General features: G+C 43.1%; 1 protein-coding gene across 2 annotated transcripts in view; it reads right to left on the bottom strand.

Annotated features, from left to right (window-relative positions):
• Window positions 1-19,188, bottom strand: part of CHST9 (carbohydrate sulfotransferase 9) — a 184,213-nt gene that overhangs the window by 21,703 nt on the left and 143,322 nt on the right. For both annotated transcript variants that reach the window (XM_008690898.2, XM_040632621.1), the window contains one exon: window positions 5,390-5,427. In XM_008690898.2, the coding sequence (XP_008689120.2) occupies window positions 5,390-5,427 (38 nt within the window). The remainder of the gene's footprint in view (window positions 1-5,389; window positions 5,428-19,188) is intronic.

Genomic DNA, 19,188 nt, shown 5'->3' with positions numbered 1-19,188 from the left:
ATTCCTTGCTGGGGAGGATGAAGGACAACGCTTGGTTCCCGCTGTGTAAGAATCAATGACACAACCATTTAGAGCACTACAGTGTATAGGGAGTGCACTGGCCACATTTAGCAGTCCCTCTGGCTACCAGGATAATAATCCGGTGACTTGAAAAATTTACATTTGACCAGCAACTGGTCGGGTGTTTATGATGTGCAAGGTCTAACAGTAGACACTGAAATGACTTTGTCTCTTTAGGATGAGACTATCCAGGTACAAAGTCATATAGGGACAAATAATTGGAATGTAGAGTAGAAAACGCAAGGATCTGTAGCAAAAGGACTGAAAAATAATATGGGAGCACAGAAGAGGGAGGAGTTATTCTTAGCTACATGATAAAGGAAAGTTTCATGGAAGAGGTGGTATTTAAGCTAGGTCTTGGAATATGAGTACATTTTGCATGTGCAGGAAAAGGGGTTAGAATGTTGGTGCAACAGTTTTCTATAACACACAATAGTTTTACGTAAAGTAGCAGAATGGGAAATGAATCTAGAGAAGTGGGGAGCATGCTGTTTAAAGGATTATGAGGTCACAGTGCCTTGGATTTCATACTCAAAGGTTAGGGTTTTATCCTATCGGCAATATATGAGTGAGTTCAAACTTGGCTTTTTATACGAATCCCATATTGAGTTTTAAGGCTGCAGGTGTCAGAGCAGAATCATTCCCAACACGTGTGGGCCCAGAGCGAGAGTATGAATGGAGGCCCATATACTGTGTGGTTAAATATTTAGAAGTTTCAAAGTAAGCAATACCCAGTTCGTGGCCCTCATCTCCACCCCGGGTCTGCAGCCTGTCCGGAGGGACTGCCCTGGGCCTGGAGGCTATAGGATCCCCACTCCCCCCAGGAGTCACCCTGCCACGAAAGACCTGAGTGGCCTGTGGACCTTCAGGAGGAAGATAGGGCTGAAGCCGTAGTCAGGCGGAGACCAGATCTGCCGCCATGAAGGAGGTGGGTGACTCCGGCTCTTCAGGTTCCTTGGCCGGGAAAGGGGAGGTGAGGGGAGGGCGTTCACTTGCCTCACACCTCACTTTTCTGACCTCGGGATTGCCAGGCAGTTCTAAGTACCACCCGAAAGTGTACCCCCCACGCCACCTATCTCCAAAGCAGAGGGAAGGGCAGAAGTACCCTTACCTGAGGGACGCTGTCTGCCTCCACATCCTCCCACTTCAGAGGATGCGGGCTGGCCACCCTGAAGCTACAGCAGCCCCTCCGTCCTTGGTTTCAAAGGGCACAGGCTGATTTCCTCTCCTCAGCCCAACCCCACCCCACTGGATGAGATGGCCCAACTCAGTTGCTCTGTCCTGGCCCCCTATTTTATGTGGGCTCCATTGAGTATCAAACTTTAAAACACCAGGCTCAACGCATTTCTGTGTTTGTGATGTCTGGGGTCTTCCAAAGCATATGGCCCCTTTTGGCCTGGTCTAAGGATTGTGCTAGGTCTGAACCCCAGTCCTGACCCAGCAGTTCTTGGGCTAGGGTAGGAGTGCAGTCTCAGGGTTTGTGCTAACAAGGCTCCATGTGTGAGTATAAGGCACAGGCAGGCGTCGTCATCACTGCTAAATGTGGGGAAGGTGTTTGTTTGGTTTTTGTTTTGCAGCAGAGGCGGGATACAGAGGGCTGGTATTTGAGAAAGCAAAGAGGAGCAGCATGGAAGATGAATGGAAAGGTGCTGGACAGAACCAGGAGAGCCTCAGGGAGCAAGCGAGATGAGGGTCTGGAGGAAGAGGGGCAGTGGGCTGGACATAGGAGGGGCTGGATGGAGGGGTGTTGGGAGGTCACATCAGAGGTGCTCAGTGGTCAGAGGGAGGGATGGGGTCAAGGATCACTCAGAGATCCCCAGCCTTTTATGGTTGAACTGTGTCCCCCAGACAGGAATGCACAAGTCCTAACTCCTGACACCTGTCAGTGTGACCTACTTGGAAAGAGGGTATTTGCAGACATCATCAAGTTAAGATGAGGTCATTAGGATGGACCCTAACCCCATACGGCTGGTGTCCATATAAGAAGAGAAGAGATGGGGCGCCTGGGTGCCTCAGTTGCTTAAGCATCCGACTCTTAGTTTTGGCTCAGGTCATGATCTCGGGGTCATGAGACTGACCCCCAAGTCTGGCTCTGCGCTCAGTAGGGAATCTATTTGAAGATTCTCTCCCTCTGTCCCTCCCCCTACTCACTCTCTCTTTCTTTTTCTCTCTCTCTCAGATAAATAAATCTTAAAAAAAAAAAAAAGCAGAAGAAGAGAAGAGACACGGGGAGGATGCCATGTGCCAACAGAGTCAGAGACTGAAACTGGAAGTTAGGCTGGCCGCCGCCAGCAGCCACGATGAGGCAAGGAGGGATCCTCTCCTACAGGTTTCGGGGGAAGGAGGGCCTTGTCGACCACTGGATTTTGGACTTCTAGTCTCCATAAGACAACACATTTCTGTTGTCTGGAAGCACCCAGTTGGTGGGAGTTTGTTACCACAGGCCTAGGAACGAATGCACGGCTTTCACGGCACACCAGTAGGGCTGGCTCGCTCTCAACTGGGCATTCAGTGAAGACGAGCCTTTGTCCCAGCCCGCGCCTGGGTGGGGATGTTCTCCCCAAGGTGCATGTCCTCTCCACAAGAAATGGAGCCCCTCTCTGTCACCTCGCCGTGTAAAAACAAAGTATTAATTCACAACAGGTTTCAATCAGCTACTATACAAAAAAGGCATACACAGAAGGTATTAATTTACGACAGGTCTCCCTTGTCTACTCTGTAAGAAGGCAGTTTCCAAGACGAAGTGACAAGATTTTATGTACCATATTCCCAGTCTGTATGGACCATATTCTAATCGGGGTTTCGAAGGTATTTTTGGTAGCGTTTTAAGGTATTATCTGTAATCTCCCATTGTAAAAATTACGCAGAAAACCTACAGGAGATTTCATCTCTAGAAGGAACATTTTTCAGAGAGGAAATGGTTGCAGCATTGAACTGCCAAAGAGACAGCTGAAAAAATGGGTCATGCTTTCATCCCATTCTGGGACATAAGCTGCCAAGCGGTTCACTGCTCATTTTTGTCCTGTTCTCGTAAACAAGCTGCGTTAACAAGTTACTTTAAAAAAGCATACTAATTTCCCCAGTGAATTACACAGGAAAGAATCCAGCATTCCCTCCAGAGAGCTCAAATAGTTGTTTGTTCTCAGAGCTCAGGTGTGGTAAAATCGCTGTGGGCTAAAAATGCATGCTGGCTATTGGCCAGGAGGCTGGAGCTTTCCATCCACTCCAGCCCTGATTTCTCACATTGGTGTGCAATCCGTAGCTTGCTTAATGGAAAAAAAAAAAAAGGACTCGATTTTCAATTTCAATTTAATTACACAATCTATAGTGCCCAGTGGGAAGGATTTAGGGGCAAAGATTAATGCTCAACAGTGCTCCGTTTTATATTCTTTTCTGATAAAGAACACTGTATTGATTATCCAAAGTGAGTTTTCAAATTCGTTTTTTAAAAGCCAAATTTTGGGAGGTGGCAGAGTGATTTAAAGAAGGGGTGTGACTTCATTTCTTGGTTCTTTGCCACAATCAATAAATTAGAGGTGCAAGGTGCCTCTTTGGATTGTATTGTCAGTGCGTTCTTGAGAGTGGAGCGCTCTTCTCTACTTGGGAGAAGAAAGAATCGAAATTCTATTGTAAAATTAGAAATACCAGTTGCAGACACTGATTGAACAATACAACCGTCTGTTCTGAGAATGACCGAATAACAAATATACTTAAAACCCTCCCTTCCGTAACGAATATACTTAAGACCCTTCCTTATTATGTTAAAGTTCAAAGAATTTCACTCTCTTATTGGGACTGGAAACCATCATGATTTCATCTGGCAACAAATCAATGTTTCAGATTACAAGTGAATATTTGGAGTTCTGTTTTGGTGTCTACATATTCTGTTAGTGAGCCAAACGTAAAAAAGAAGGAAAATATAGGAAATGAAAATCTGCCCGTAAGAGGTGGCCTTAATATATGTTTTGGTCAATTGCTTTACCTTGTGAACTTAATAAAGAAAACAGGTCTCTTTATAAGAAAAAGTACTCCCTACGTGATTTAAATAAATAAAAATGGTAGCAATGAACTTTACCGGTTCACTGTAGCTCAGCCTTACCAAACCACTTGAGCACATGCAAATAACTGAAAATACAGTGATCAAGAAATGAAGCTCAAAAAGCAAATAAACTATCGGAAACAGCTAACTGACAATGACAGCGGTTTCAAGTATTAAGATGGCTGCTATGGAGAGTCGACATGTCCAATTACATGCAAAAGCAAAATGGTACCTAAGCAGCATTAAATTTTGCCTACTGAACTTGCAGGATAATACATTAGCCTAAGGAGTTAACTATTTTTAGAGCTTGATGAATTACAGGGCATCTGGCACAGATTAGGTAAAGCTAGAACTTAATTGGGGTGGAATGACAACAAGGACTAGAATTAGAACTTCTTTGGGAGGGCGTTAGAAGACTTTGGAAAATGTAGCCTTGACTGGTTTAAAAGTAGACTTACCACTCTTCTCCTTGGCAAGGGTGAGTTATAATTTATGCCAGAGCAGAACAGTTAACAACAACAACAAAAAAGGACACTGAGATTTGTGTTTGTGAATGGAGCCTGTCTGCTCTCCTTGAGTCCAGTGGCATGGGCAGCCTTTGGGAAAGACAGCCCGAATCACCTATGGAAAGAGGAGGTGGGACGGGGCAAGACAGGGTTTGGTGAAGGCCTCCCTTGGTTTCACGGGTGGCTGTAGTCAACTTCCTTCGACAGTGACATGGAGTGGCTCCATCTACCAGCAAATAAAAATAAGTCTGTAACAAGACTGGGTAAGAAAATTGTGAAGCAGACAGGAAGACATTGGCTAACTGTGCTGCACAGAAATCAAAGACCAGAATGGAAAGTCAACTTGTATGTTTCTCCTGCCAGGGGTTCTGTTTTGAACTGTTTGGGAGGGAGTGACTTTCAGATGGCAAATTAAAACTTGGGAAGATCACACCTGAGAGTCACCTTAGTTAAGGGAAAAATAGACACAAGTTTCTATTTGCAGCCATGATAGTATCAATGCAGGGGTCACGATATGTTCAGAGGAATGCTTACAAATCAGAGCTGGCAGTGTCTTACTTCTCCACTGTCTCCTTCGGCGGGTGTGTGGAGGGAAGGATCGAGATCGGGAGACAAAGAAAGTGCATGATCATCCATGTCTGACCAATGTATTTGTTCTCAGAACCAACAGCATGTATAGTGCTCATACCTAATAATTAGCAAAACCTTTTTTTCCATATTTACAAATGCTTGACTATTAACATCTAAAGCACAACTCTACAATTTATGAGAAGGGAAGAAATACCTGGTCGGTGATATGTTCCTGGATTTTTTCTCTAGTCACTGAAAGAGAAAGCAAAAATAAACGTGACATTAAAGTGTGAAAATGAATAAAAAGCAGTACTGATCCCGCTCTCTTTTCACTCAAAATTCCAAAGCAGTCATGGGCTCTCTGGGCAAACACTTGTATTGCAATATGGACCTTTATAATCACTCCAATAATTGGGAGGAAAAAAAAAAGCCAAATCCTAAATAAACCAGAGAAGTGGAGAGAAGAAAAGGACCGACTAGAAACTTGAACAACAGCCAGTCAAAGGTTTCCAAACATGACAGCCTGTTCAGGTATAATACTGACACCGAGCTCACGGAAGCTTGAGGACTAGACAAGGCACTCTAAGGGGGCAGGTGGCACAAGTGCTACTTTTAAAACCTTTTCTCTTACCCATGAAGATAATAAAGACATTATTATACTTTGTTGTTATGGTGCCGCAGAGATTAAAGTGAAAACCAACAGCTTTATCAAAGGTATTTTGGTCAGGACGAAAGAAAAAATCAGACTAATGTATGAAAGGTAATGCAGATATAAAGAATAAAGATGCTAAAAGAGCAAAGCTTCATGTGAAAACAGTCTCAAAGGGATCAGTGTTGTTTATGCCTTAAATAGAAGAAAAAAAATCCTTAGTAAAAACAAATGATCAACAAACCAACAAAGCAAGAAAGAGGAGAAAGAAGAAATTTTGTGGCCCTGCAGTTATTACGTGCTTGTGAACATCTTGGTACGATACGTACTTGATTAAACATGTCCTTTTAAAATTTTAAATAAGATAACTGTGCAGTCACTTGCATTTTTAGGAAATAATACATACCGATCCTGGGTACCTTTGACCCAGTTTCCCCCAATGGCAGCACCCGGAAGATCAAAAGCACAGAATCACAACCAGGATGCTGACATTGACTTGGTCAGAATTCAGAGCATTTCCATCACCACAGTGATCCTTCCCACTGTGCTTTTAGAGCCACACCTATTTCCTCCCACCTGGTCCCTCTTCTTGGCCCCAGGCAACCACTAAGCCGTTCTCCATTCTACCATTTTGCCATTTCAAGAATGTTATATAAATGGAATCCTCCATTTTATGAACTTTGAGGTCATTTTTTTCTCACGCAGCAGGGTTCTCCAGAGATGATCCGTGTTGGCCTGTGTATTTCTGTGCGTTCATCCCTTTTCATTGCTGCGTAAAGATCCCATGGTGTGGACATACCCAGGTGTGTTTAACCGTTCGCCCACTGAAAGTCATCTGGGTAGTTTCTAGCTATTATGAATAAAGCATCTATCAACATTTGCGTACAGGCTTTTTTGTGAGTGCAAGTCTTTATTTCTCTGGGATAAGTGCCCAGGAGTGCAGTCTCTGGATTGTATGGTAGTTGCGGGTTTAGTTGTTTAACAAACTGCCAAACTGGTTTTTTTTTTTTTTTTTTTTTTGAGACATGTAGTGAATAACTGATATTACCAATCCATTAATCAACCAAAAACAAGTATATTTGAACATTTTACTAAGTATTCAGTACCAGGCAAGGTGTTATATGAGATACAGAAGAAGTATACGGAGCATAGAAAATGGAATGACAGCGTTAAGAGTGGACTACCATGCCCCTGTTACAAAATGCCAGGGGCCAATCTTAGAGTCTTCAGATAATAATGACCCATTTCCCTCCTTTCTTAATGGTATTGCCCAATGAGATTCTCTTGCTATGTTTTAAAAGTTAGATTCCTTTTGTTGGATTATACACAGGATGTTTAAAGAAGAGGCAACATGATTTGTGCAAAAAGCTTGGCCTTTTGAGTTAGATCAGCAGTTTTGCCTAGAAAAGGGAGTAGAACATCCAGGAGAAGGAAGGGCATGGGCAAAGCCATGCGACAAGGGGGAGCATAGTGGGGCCAAGGCATGGGAAGGAAGCCATGATGGCCAGAGTGGAGAAATAAGGGTGTGCGGGGTAATATGCAGCGGGGCAGCAAGTAACATAGACCACTTCTGGAGATTTCTGGTCGTTACAAGAGCAGTGGGAAGTCAGTTATTAAGGAAATTTAGACCAGGGTGTGGGTAGGGACATTGGAACGGTGTGGTCAAATGAGCATTTTTAAAAGACCACTCAACGCTTGTCGTAACTGCAGAATAGGCTGGAGGGGAGCCTGGGGTGGCAGCAGGAGTACAAAGCCTTCCTTTTGTTTCCTTAGGAACCAAGGGAAATCTGAAGGAATTCAAGAGAAAAATGAGAGCCCAAACAATCGTCATCATCTAATAATGCAGCGGCCCACTGGACTCTAGCAAACGGGGCAGACAACAACCTGGTATCTAAGTACAGCCTCGCCATTTACCAGATGCTTGATTTGGGGCCAGTTAACTAATGCCCTGCCTGTTCGGCCATCTAGAACAAAGAGTTCACAATAGCTCCTCCTCTCCAGACTTGGGAGGATTAGAAAGAAGTCAGTATGCATTCTGCCGGCAGAGTATAAGCGAAGGGCATTCTAGGGAGTGTGACAGGAAGAACAGTCTCAGAGGCAAGAAGAGGGTGTATTTGGATGAATCTCGAGATGTTGTGAGTGGCTTACAGAGTGAGAGGACGTACCAGAGCAGGTGGGAAATAGGGGGTGTGGGTCTTAAGAGGGTCAGAGAACAGCCTTGGGGCATTGTTGGCTTGCGGTGAGGTTGAGAAGGGTTCTCCCGGCTGTGGGAAGCCAGTGGAGGTTTTTTAGCAGGGAGTTGAGGTGACCAAAGGTCTGCTTGAGAAAGATGACTTTGGTGATGGCGTGGAGGAGGGGGTGATGGTGAGCCGGAGACAGGTATCAGAGAGAGCAATAAGCATGTCCGGCGATACTCAGGTAGGAGGGATGAGGGTTTCAGCCCAGCAGGGAAAACAGAGATGGAGGGATGCATGGAGCCCGCGGCCTTTACTGAGGGAGGTTCTGGAGACTGAGTGGATATGGGAGGTAGAGGAGCAGGGAGTGAGGGCAAGCCCTAGGTCTTCAGCGAGGGGAACATGTGGATACTGGTGTTACCAAACAGACAGAGGGAAAAGGAAAAGAATTTAAAGAGAAGTTATCAAGGGAGCCCTATAGGCTTGTCCCCATAATTAAAATGAAGATATCTATAGGTTATGAAAACTGACATGGCAATTATGGTATATAGAATCATGTCCCCCCATGTTCATATCCTCTCTGGACCCTGTGAATATGGTACCTTACATGGCAAAGGGACTTTACAGATGCAGTTAAGTTAAAGGTCTTGAGACGGGAAGATTATCTGGGATTATCTGGATGCGTGCAATGTCATCACAGGGCCCTTATAAGAGAGAGGTAGGAGAATCAAAGGTAGAGGAAAAGGGAGGTGACAACGAAAACAGAGGTCAGAGGGACGCCGTGTTGGGAAGAGGCCATGAGCCTGGAAGGTGGGCAGTCTCTACACTTGGAAAAGAGAAGGAAGGGGATTCTCCCCTTGAGCCTTCTGAAGGTATGCAGCCTTGCCATACCTTTCTTCTAGTCTAGTGAAACCCATTTTGAACGTCTGACCTCCGAACTGTAAGAGTAACGCACTTGGGAGAGCCCTGGCTACAGCTACAGGTAGGAACCCAAGACACCAACCTGGGTCGTGTCTTGGGATGACAAGACAGGCTGCATACAGGTTTCCTTGGCAAAAGGTCAGAGTGAGTCCAAGATTTGGGTCATTTGTCCAAATGAGGAAGAGGCAGGTGTCTGTTGGTGGTAGAAGTGACAGGACACACTTCCATGTTTTGGACGCTTAGATACCAAGGCAGGTACGGCTCAGACAACAAGGCAGGTGCCATGCTGGGGGAGTGAGGGGTAAGGCATGGGTTGATTCAGAAGATAACGGGGCAGGCTTCTAGTCACCGAGGTCATTCAGTCACTTGAGGATCACAGGGACTCAGAAGCCAGACAGGCCATTTCTGTGAGTTACAGTTATTTAAATGTAAGAAAAATCATCTTCTCCCTTGAGCTATTAAAACTCTAATGAATTAAAATATATAATTATATAATTATTTTGTGGCCCTAGTGGTTATAATTGCGGCTAATGGTAATTTTTTTTTCTTTGCTTACGGATAGTCTCAGGCTGGTGGAGACGTACATGTGCCCTGGCCAATGCAAGAAAAAAAGGAGGGAATCCCACTTAAGGAAAACCTAAGTCATTCCCAAGTTTATTCAAATCATATTTGAAAAAGAGGAATGGAATTTAGGGGATAAATTGTAACTGCATAAGCCTTTGCTAATAAAAGATTAAGAAGTATGTGGTTTAGCATCTTTTAATTATTTTTTCTAGCATCTTGAATATACAATGTTTGAAATCTCTGGTTGGATCAACATTATTTTGCTCAGAGGTTTGTGGACTTTGCATACTGATTCTTTCCTGTTTCCAAGTACATTTGCTTTTAGGCTATTTTTATTCACTTTAAAGGAATTTTAATAACTTTCTGTTGACAGCATGGACAGCTGGTCTTGAGAATTAAAGAAAATTCACTTGCTGACTGAGGAAGGAAGTGACATCAATGAGCTTCTAAAGTCAGCCCAGAGGGGGAAATTGGTTTGTGAGAGAGTGGCCTTTCATTGCACTGTATTTATCGAGCGATGCCTTGAGATGCAAATTGCTGTATCAATCAAACCCATGGTGCCTACCTCCAACCAACTTCGTGCAAACCGAAGGAACAATGCCCTGAAACACTGAGAGGAAAAAGGATGAGGGGTGCAGGAACCCAGGGGCTAAGTGAATTACGGGAGCTCATGATCCCCTCTCTCTGGGCTGATACTTCCTTTGCTGTCAAGCCTCAGTTTCTTTGTCTAGAAAATGAGCTTGATGCAATCTGTTGGCTGAAGTCAGTCTATTTCTGTGACAGATGGCTACCAAGACCATGTCCTTATATATATAGTGTAGACATGTTATCTTTCCACTCTGTCCCAAAGAATGCTATCAATTGCTTTGTATCCCCCACTGAGAGCATCTGGAAAGAGGGATCCTTAGGTAGTCATATGTACCTACTCACTTGATCTCTTGATACTTTAAAAATCTGCATTCACTGTTTATGACTCTACTGCAGAAAAAGTCAGGCACCCACTCGGGACTTTAAATAACAATGACAGTAGTAATAACAATTTAATTGTCATAATAATGAATGACTTCATTCTTCACCACCATCAGAGAATTTCCCTCTGGACCTACAGCAATCCATTTTTCAAAGGTAAGTGTGGTGCAAGTGGATTGTGCGTGTGTGCGTGGGTGTGTGTCCCGTGAGCACGCATGTGTGTATACACGCACACCAGTGTGAGGCAGGCAGGAAAGTAGCTAGATACATTTTATGGTACGAGCTGAAAAATTAGATTGCTACTATTTATTTCTTAGCTCACGTTAGAAAGTGTTTGACGTGGCTACAGTGACGGTTCAATAATAAATAATTTGAGTTTGAGTTAATGATCTAGTATCAAAGCGAATTTAATTCAGCCTAAGAAAAAGATGCATTAACATTGGTTTCTTTTCCTTGTCTCAAAGCATACTTGGGGTGTTCAATTAAATTTTCACATTTTATGAGTTAAATATGTAATCTGAACGACTCAAAAATAATACTGGTTAAGTAAAGAATGGATGAGCTCTCAGGAGCCACAGCCTTCAGACCAAAGGATTTCAGGCTCTTCCCAAGCCTAGAGATACTTTGACTCTAGCAAAGTTCATTCATCTGATCCTATAGCAATATTTTAACGAGCACCTATTCTGGGCTATATGCTTGGTGTCCCGGAGGCACAGAAGCGGAGGAAACAAGACGAGCACACAAAAAGGCAACCACGTGACATCACAGAGCTGTAAAGGATTATTAGTAAATGGCGTAAGTACGCAGATCAAAGGATACTTAAATCTTGCTATAATAGAAATGGTGACAGATTCACTTTCAGACTTTTCTGCTCTTGGCTTTGCCACTGTCAAGCTATACAGTAGTTAGCAAATAACTTTACTCCTCTACTTTTTGTCTTTGGTACATAATGACAGTGTTTCAAGGACAGAGGGTTTCTAAGTTTGTTTCTAGGTACTGAAGTTCTTTGGTTCTAAAAAGAATGAGGGAGATTGAAAATTTCGATAGAATTGCCACCCCCCCCCCCCAAAAGAGAAGAGGTCATGTTTGGTGGGGGCACCTGGGGACGCCTCATGGAGGAAATAGCATTTGATCTGGGTAGGACATTAGCAGAAGCAGATTGGAGGAGAGGCATTTTATCTAGAAGGAAAAGCATGAGCAAAAGCACAGAATCAGGAAGTGCACGGCGCATGTGCAGGGAGTCGTGAACAGTGGTGCTTAACTTCAGTGGAGTCTGTATATTAGCGAGTAATAAGAGGAGAGGCAAAATCTGTAGGATAAACCAGTGTCACGGAGGGCCCTCAAGACTCAGGGGGAGTTATTGACATTTGTTTGATAAGGGAGCTCTATAAGATTTTTGAGCCAGAAATTGATCAAAACTGTTTAAAGACGAATCTAACAGTGCTATGGCTTGAAGGCGGGGGACCCACTGGTAAGAATGAAGGTGAATGTGACACACTGGGTGAGTAGAGCAGACGTAATAATTCAGATGGGGGACTGACACAGTGGGACAATGGAAAGAAAGGAATTAAAGATGGCCAAGATCTTTTGTGTTCTTGCTTTGTATTTTTTTATTTTCAATCTTTTAATTCAAGTATAATTAACAAATGGTGTTATATTAGTTTCAGATCTAGAATTATAATGATTCAACAATTCTATACATGACTCAGTGCTCAAAGATGACCAAGATCTTAAGTTTAAGTTACTGGAGAGAAGACGTGCTTCCTGCAAAAGTGGAAGCAAGGAAATGGAGCCAGTTTAAAGCAGAAGATTTGGCAAGTAATGGTGGAGGTGGGATGATCAGCTAGGTTCAGCACTGGTTAAGCTTAAAATGCCAGTAAGACATCCTAGAGGAGGCACAGAGTGAGCTCAGTAAAGAGGTCAGTATCAGGCAGTCTTCTGCAGAGAAAGGATGGAAGCTTCAGGATGCAAGACTTGTTTTACAAGTAGTGAGAAGGAAAGAAATACCAAATTAGAACTTTGGGCAACAGCTGTATTTGAATGGTTTGATGCCTCCTCAGGTAATGGAATTCAAAGTTTACATCATCTGCAGTGATATGAAGAGCCGCTGTCTCTCTGCTAAACTAAGCTAAGTGAACATAAGGATTTACTATTAGGCACTAACAAGTTAGAACTCTGGTTTCAGAGCATATGTTCTCACTGGTCCTGGATCCGAGTCAAAGGCTATGAATTCTGACACTAGTCCAACGTGTTCTTTTCTTTAACACCAAATAGTTAACTTAGTTCTTCATGAATGCTGCCTGGGTATCCCACAAATTTAACTTAGTTTTGACACTATCTGCCTGGAAAGAGTGTCAGCTCCCATAGATTAAGGGCTCAGCCCTACAGGACGATCCCCCCCCCACTGTCCTCCACTTTAGATGCCAGTTGCTGGTCTAGGGGGGTCCTCTGTGCTTTTGACTGACCAGCTATAGATGGAAGGTGCCAATCTTGGGCTTGATTAATTTGCTGGAGAGCTTCACAGAACTAAGAAATATTATACATACTGGATTACTGGCTTATTATAAAAGGATGTAACTCAGGAACAGCCTGATGGAAGATGCATAGTGCAAGGTATGTGGGAAGGGGGGCAGAGCTTCCATGCTCTCTGGGCAAGCCACTCTCCCTGGATCTGCCTCTGTATGTATGTATGTATGTATGCATGTACGTATGCATGTATGTATGTGTATGTGTATGTGTGTATGTATGTATGTATATGTGTGTATGTATGTATGTATATGTGTATGTGTGTATGTACGTATGTATTTGTTACGGAGGCTGCTCTGCATAGCTAGGATTGATTAAATCACTGACCACTGGTGATTGTACTTAAAGAACTTTTCTTTTACATTCAAACAGGATTTTAAGTCAGACAAGATTTTTTAAAAAGAGCAACACTACACTGGAACACTGAACTGAGCTGGTTAATTCGTAGCTAACTTGTAGAGTGCTAGAAACTTCAGACAGTATATATGGATCTTCTTTCAATTCCCTAGTTTCCATACAGCAACACTTACTCACTTAAGGCTAGAACCAGCTGAAAGGATTGCTAATGTGCTGTAATTATTAGTCAATCTCGCAGCTCTTTGTACAGGAGGTAAGCATACCTCCAGAGGGTTTGTTTGGAGAGTGTAGGTCACGGTGCCTGTGGAGAGAAAAGGGGAAGGCTATGGTTTTCTCAGTGGTCCCTCTGTATCATCTGGGGTCGCGCTGTGGCGTGTGGTGCGTCTGTGGTATAGGCAATGGGACCAGGTGTCAAAGGCAGCTTTTAGGTGGCTCCATATGGCAGCATTTTCCCAGTATCAACCTACAAGATCTTATCCTGTACAATACCAACCGGAGAGGATAGACGCATGATGTTTATACTTTTATTTCATTTCCCTTATTTTTGGTATATTTTTTGGCACTTTGGGGAATGTTGCCATTTGTTAGTTTCTTTTACATTTCAGAGTTCCTAAGTATCTTCTAATCACCCCTCCTAGCCCAGGGGTGGGGGTAAAGAGTGAGGGGTTGGGGGTGGGGAGGACAGTAGGAGAGTGTAGGGAGGTGTCATAAGTCAATTCTGGGGTGGGAACCCTTTTTTGATATCCAGGAAATGGTAGAAATCACAAGGCTGTACAAGGTGAATTATGTTCATCATGGCTGTACCCTAGTGAATTCTTCTTTCATTACAGACTTTGCTTATTTTACATCATTAAAATTAATTAGGGGGAAATTATTTAATATTCGTTTAAATCCAAATTTATCCCTAGCTTCTTGCTTTTTGTAAGAAAAGATTTGGGGGTTTTAAAGCTCACTCTTTTTGTTTGTTTGTTTGTTTTTTACTTAGCAGGAAAACATGTTGATTATTCTGTTTCTCAATGGTAACAGAATAATTTTCTTTTGTTATTTCCCTTGCTTTTGGAAAATATGTATCTCTGGTTAAGTTTGGTTGGTACTGTGAAAGTAATAATTTGAATAAGGCACTTACACTCATGAATCCCTAAGCCATTTCATACATGAAGTTTCATATGATTTTTTTTTATTTTAAAATCTCTCATTCTTCGTTTTTTTTTCCTTGAAAGAATGGAGAACATAAGCGTTAGCGTTTTATGGTACAGGCAAATAATAGCAATTCTGCTAGAGTGCCACAGTGAGTGCTTACATCAATATAATTTTTCTTATGTTTAAAACACCAAATAGTATAGATAAGAACTTAAAAAGCTAATTTGTCTCCTCTCACTCTCAAGACAGTGAGAGGAGATAAATTCCATCATTCTCTGTTAACCAAGTTAACGTCAATAATATTTTGGTAGTTTGAATCACCAATCACAATCTTATATAACTAAAGAATCCCATCTTCTTGACTTTGTTGAAATTCAGTACATATAGAGATTTTCTTTCTTGTCTGTCAGAGAGTACTTGCTATATAAAAACTAGTTACAATAGCACGGTATGGTTCCAACATAACTGGATACGGTATGTTTCTTCTATAACAACACTGATCCTGGGACGGGTCTGTTTCAGAAAGCAGCCCGTGAATACTTGTCATTTTAAATTGCTACCTAAGATTTCTTCGACACACATCAGAGCATTGCCAAAATCTAGATCCGTTTGAAGGTAGCTATTCAGCAATGATCATAGAAAGTTAATTCAGGGGAGCCTAGCTGGCGCAGTCGTTAAGCGTCTGCCTTCGGCTCAGGGCGTGATCCCGGCGTTCTGGGATCGAGCCCCACATCAGGCTTCTCCGCTAGGAGCCTGCTTCTTCTTCTCCCACTCCCCCTGCTTGTGTTCCCTCTTTCGCTGGCTGTCTCTCTCTGTCAAATAAATAAATAAAATCTTAAAAAAAAAAAAGTTAATTCAATGCCCTTGACTGTAAATAAGGCAGAAATTTGAAATCCATAAAAATCTCATCATGGCCATTGTGTTGAGATGATTTTCCGAAGGACTGGGGTAGAGGCAGAGGACAAATGAGGACACCATTTCAGGGCCCTTGGGGAGAGAGGTGAGGAGGTCCTGAGGGCAGACAAGTGATATTAGGATGTAGAGGAGGGACCCATTCCCGAAATGTTCAACAGGTAAAGGCAACTGCTTGATGGATTAGAGAAAGGGAGAAATCAGGACAATTAGTGAGTTCCAAGTTTGGTGTCTACTTGGATGGTCATGCCATCCAAGGAGCAGTTGAGAGGGTAAGATAATGAGTTCTGATTTGTACATGGTTCAGTAGCTGTGGGACATCTAGGGATGAGACGTCTAGAGTGAGAAGAAACGGGGCTAGGTGTGATAAGAGGAAGAAGTGCTCAGAAAGATAAAGACAGAGGCCAGAAGGGCATAAGATACGTAACAAGGGCGTAGTATCAAGAACATTAACAAGTCAGGAAGGATCCATTCTTACGTTGCGGGCAGCAGACGCACAATGACAACCCCTTAGGGGGAGAATTTGTCAACATCTAACAAAACGTCCTAACAATTTGCCCCTCGCCTCAACCTTTTGACTCCTGCTTCTAGATCTGCCCTTGAAGATACACCCGTGCAATATAAACAGTATATGCACATGGTTGTTCATGACAGTATTGCAAGGAATAACAAAAGACAACAAACAACCCATTCGAAACAACTGTAAGTACACTCATACAAGAGAGAACTATTTATTTATAAAAACACAGTACGGAAAATCTCTCTGAGATAAGAACATGAATATATCTATATGGTTCTGTTTGCAAAAGAAACATGGAAGAAACCAGAGACTACCGAAAATACTTCCTTACGGGGAAGGGTGTGGATGGGCAAGGTGGAAGAGAATATGTTTGGGAGTAAGACCTCTCTGAGAAGACATTTTAATAGAGTCGTGACCTTGGACCATGTACATACTTCACCTATCCAAAATATGACGCCGCCAGTCTACCTCTCCATGCAGTGGACTTTCTGCTGCCTCATGTTGCCTCCCTCATTTTACCAACACATTTCGCAAAGCCTGACTCCCCTGCCACTTCCCGAGACACGATCTACTTTTACATCTTGCCTTCCTCCAGATGCACACTTTCAGTTAAGCCTGGCAGTACCTCCAAGCTTCTAGAAGTCTGCTGCCTGCTAAGTCATTACCGGGACTAGTCATAAAAGCTAATGCTGGTGCTTATTACTGAGCCGTTGGGTCTATTTTGGAGAACTCAGAGAATGAAAAGATTAGCTGCCTTCAAGCTCCCCCAGCTGTTCAAATGGAATAACTTCACGGAGCCCCAGGGTGCCGGGCGGCACCGATTCAAGCTTGTATTTTTTAAAGAGCATTAAAAAAAAAATAAGTGAAATAACTCTTGATGTGTCTCTTCAAATGTATGCACTTATTGCAACTTAAAGAATATTCTATAAAGGTAGGAGGTAGTGATTAAGAGCACAGGCCTGGGTGTCAGACATCCATGAGTTCCAAGATACATGAGCACCCCCTCCTCTGTTCACCAGCCATGATCTTGGACAATTTACTTACCATCTCTAAGCCTTGTTTCTAAACCTCGTTTCTCTAAAGTGGGGATTATCAGAACAATACCTACACCTCATGAGGTTTTCATGAGGGATGAATGACATAATGCATGTGTCAGAATTAGCACAATGCTGGCACACAGTAGGTGCTCAATAAATGTAGCCAGTATCTCTTATCATCACAATTATAGGATGGATAGTGGAAATGATGGTACAACCCAAACATTTATAGTCAGGGCAGCCAAATCCTGGTCTTAGCAGAAGAAAATTTTAGATAAATTTAGAGAGAAACCATCAATTGCATCTAACATAAGAATATTGAAGCAGGGATGCCTGGGTGGCTCAGTCATTAAGCTTCTGCCTTCGGCTCAGGGCGTGATCCTGGCATTCTGGGATGGAGCCCCACATCAGGCTCCTCCACTGGGAGCCTGCTTCTTCCTCTCCCACTCCCCCTGCTTGTGTTCCCTCTCTCGCTGGCTGTCTCTCTGTCAAATAAATAACTAAAATCTTAAAAAAAAAAAAAGAATATTGAAGCAGAACTGAGATCTTGATGTAGCTAACACAAGTTTGGCAACATTTACTAGAGTTCTAAAGTTTTATAAACATTGGAGAAGAAAGACAAATACCGTATGATCTTACTTTTATGTGGAATCTAAAACAAAAAAAGAAACAAAAACCATAGAAAAAAAGATCAGACACGTGGTTACCAGAAGCAGAGGATGCTGTGGTTGGGGCGGGGGGGTTGGAGAAAGGTGGTCGGTCAAAAGGGTCAACCTGCCAGTTGTAAGATCAACACATACTATGATGTAATGTCCAACCTGATGCCTACAGCTAGCGCTGCTGTATGACATACAGGAAAGCTGCTGACAGAGTAAATCCAAGAGTTCTCATCCCAGGAAAAACATTTTTTCCTTCTTTCTTTTGTTTTCGTTGTTTCTATTACGAGATGATGGGTGCTAGCTGAATCTATGGTGATAATCATTTCACGATATATGTAAATCAAGTCATCATGCTGTACGACTTTAACTTACACAGTAGATGTGCATCGGATATTTCTTAATATAAGCAGAAAAACACTGGAGAGCAAATCTAAATCCGTATCATGTCCTTTACTCCCTTGTTCAAGTTTAAGTTAGCCACTAAGAAATTCGTGCAAAAATTTACAGATTTACTTAGAGGCAGCTCTTGTTTTGTGTGTTTCGGTTAACTTCCTTTCCAAGATATTGGTCATACACAGTGTACATTCTCAACCACCCATCTGGTTCCTGGACCGCTGCCTAGAAAGGCCTGGCTGCCTCTGCTTTTGTCTGTTTGCACCTGTCCCAGAGAGGGGGCTGAGAGGGTTTTGTGGTTAGCACCTCAGCAAAGGACAATCACGTATTTACCTCCAGAAATAAATATGATCATTTCAAACTTCAAATTTCTTTTTCGCATTTAGTGCACATCACTTATATGTGTTTTCGTTTTCTTGATGCATAAGGGAGAAAAATCGAAACTAAGGCCAGGTCACAGCAATGGACAATCTCGTGTTCCTTATGGCCGAGCTTCTCAGAAGTGCACAGTGAAGAGGAAACAGCTGTGCCAAGTTAGTGAACCCCCCCAACCCCCAACCCCCAACCGCCAGCTCCCAGGTCTCCAGGCCCTTCACCCTGCCCCCTCCAGCCGCCTTGTCTGCTTGCCACACAAATGTACCTGCATTCCACGACAGCAACACCATTTTCTACGCACGTGATGATGTGGAAAAGACTAGAAGCCCTGTGTGGGAGAAGGAGCAGCTTTGAGAGCTGCCTTTTTAGAACGGGGCCAAAGGAAACGTGTGGGGCTGTGTTTCACAGTAGTGCACACGGAGGGAACCTCGAGGCGATTCCACACACAAGTGTGCAGTGCAAGAAGTACTATGGGAGGTCTTTCTGCCTACTGGTCAGTCAAGAAGGCAGGAGCTTTCATCTAGAAAATAAGAGGCACACCTCTTTCTTCATGTTCTGAAGCTTTAACTGCTGCTTCCCTTCATTACTTGTCCAAAGTCAACACCTCCTTGAGAAGCTTATTTAAAACAATGTAAAACTTAATACGAGGAATCATTCCAAAGAATAGCACTGGGCGAGGCATTATTTGGGTTTACAATTTTAGCTGTGACTGGCCTCTGAGCCTCAGGTGAGGAGGGCCACCTGGGGGTGGGTCACGGCCCGAAGCGGCCCTGTGCAACGTGCCCTGCGTTTCACCAAACTACTCATGTGAGGTAAC

The sequence above is a fragment of the Ursus maritimus genome, unplaced genomic scaffold (assembly GCF_017311325.1).
Source record: "Ursus maritimus isolate PB19 unplaced genomic scaffold, ASM1731132v1 scaffold_18, whole genome shotgun sequence".
NCBI lineage: Eukaryota > Metazoa > Chordata > Mammalia > Carnivora > Ursidae > Ursus > Ursus maritimus.
Note: the sequence above shows the minus strand (reverse complement) of the source record. Positions and strands in the feature narration are given on the sequence as shown.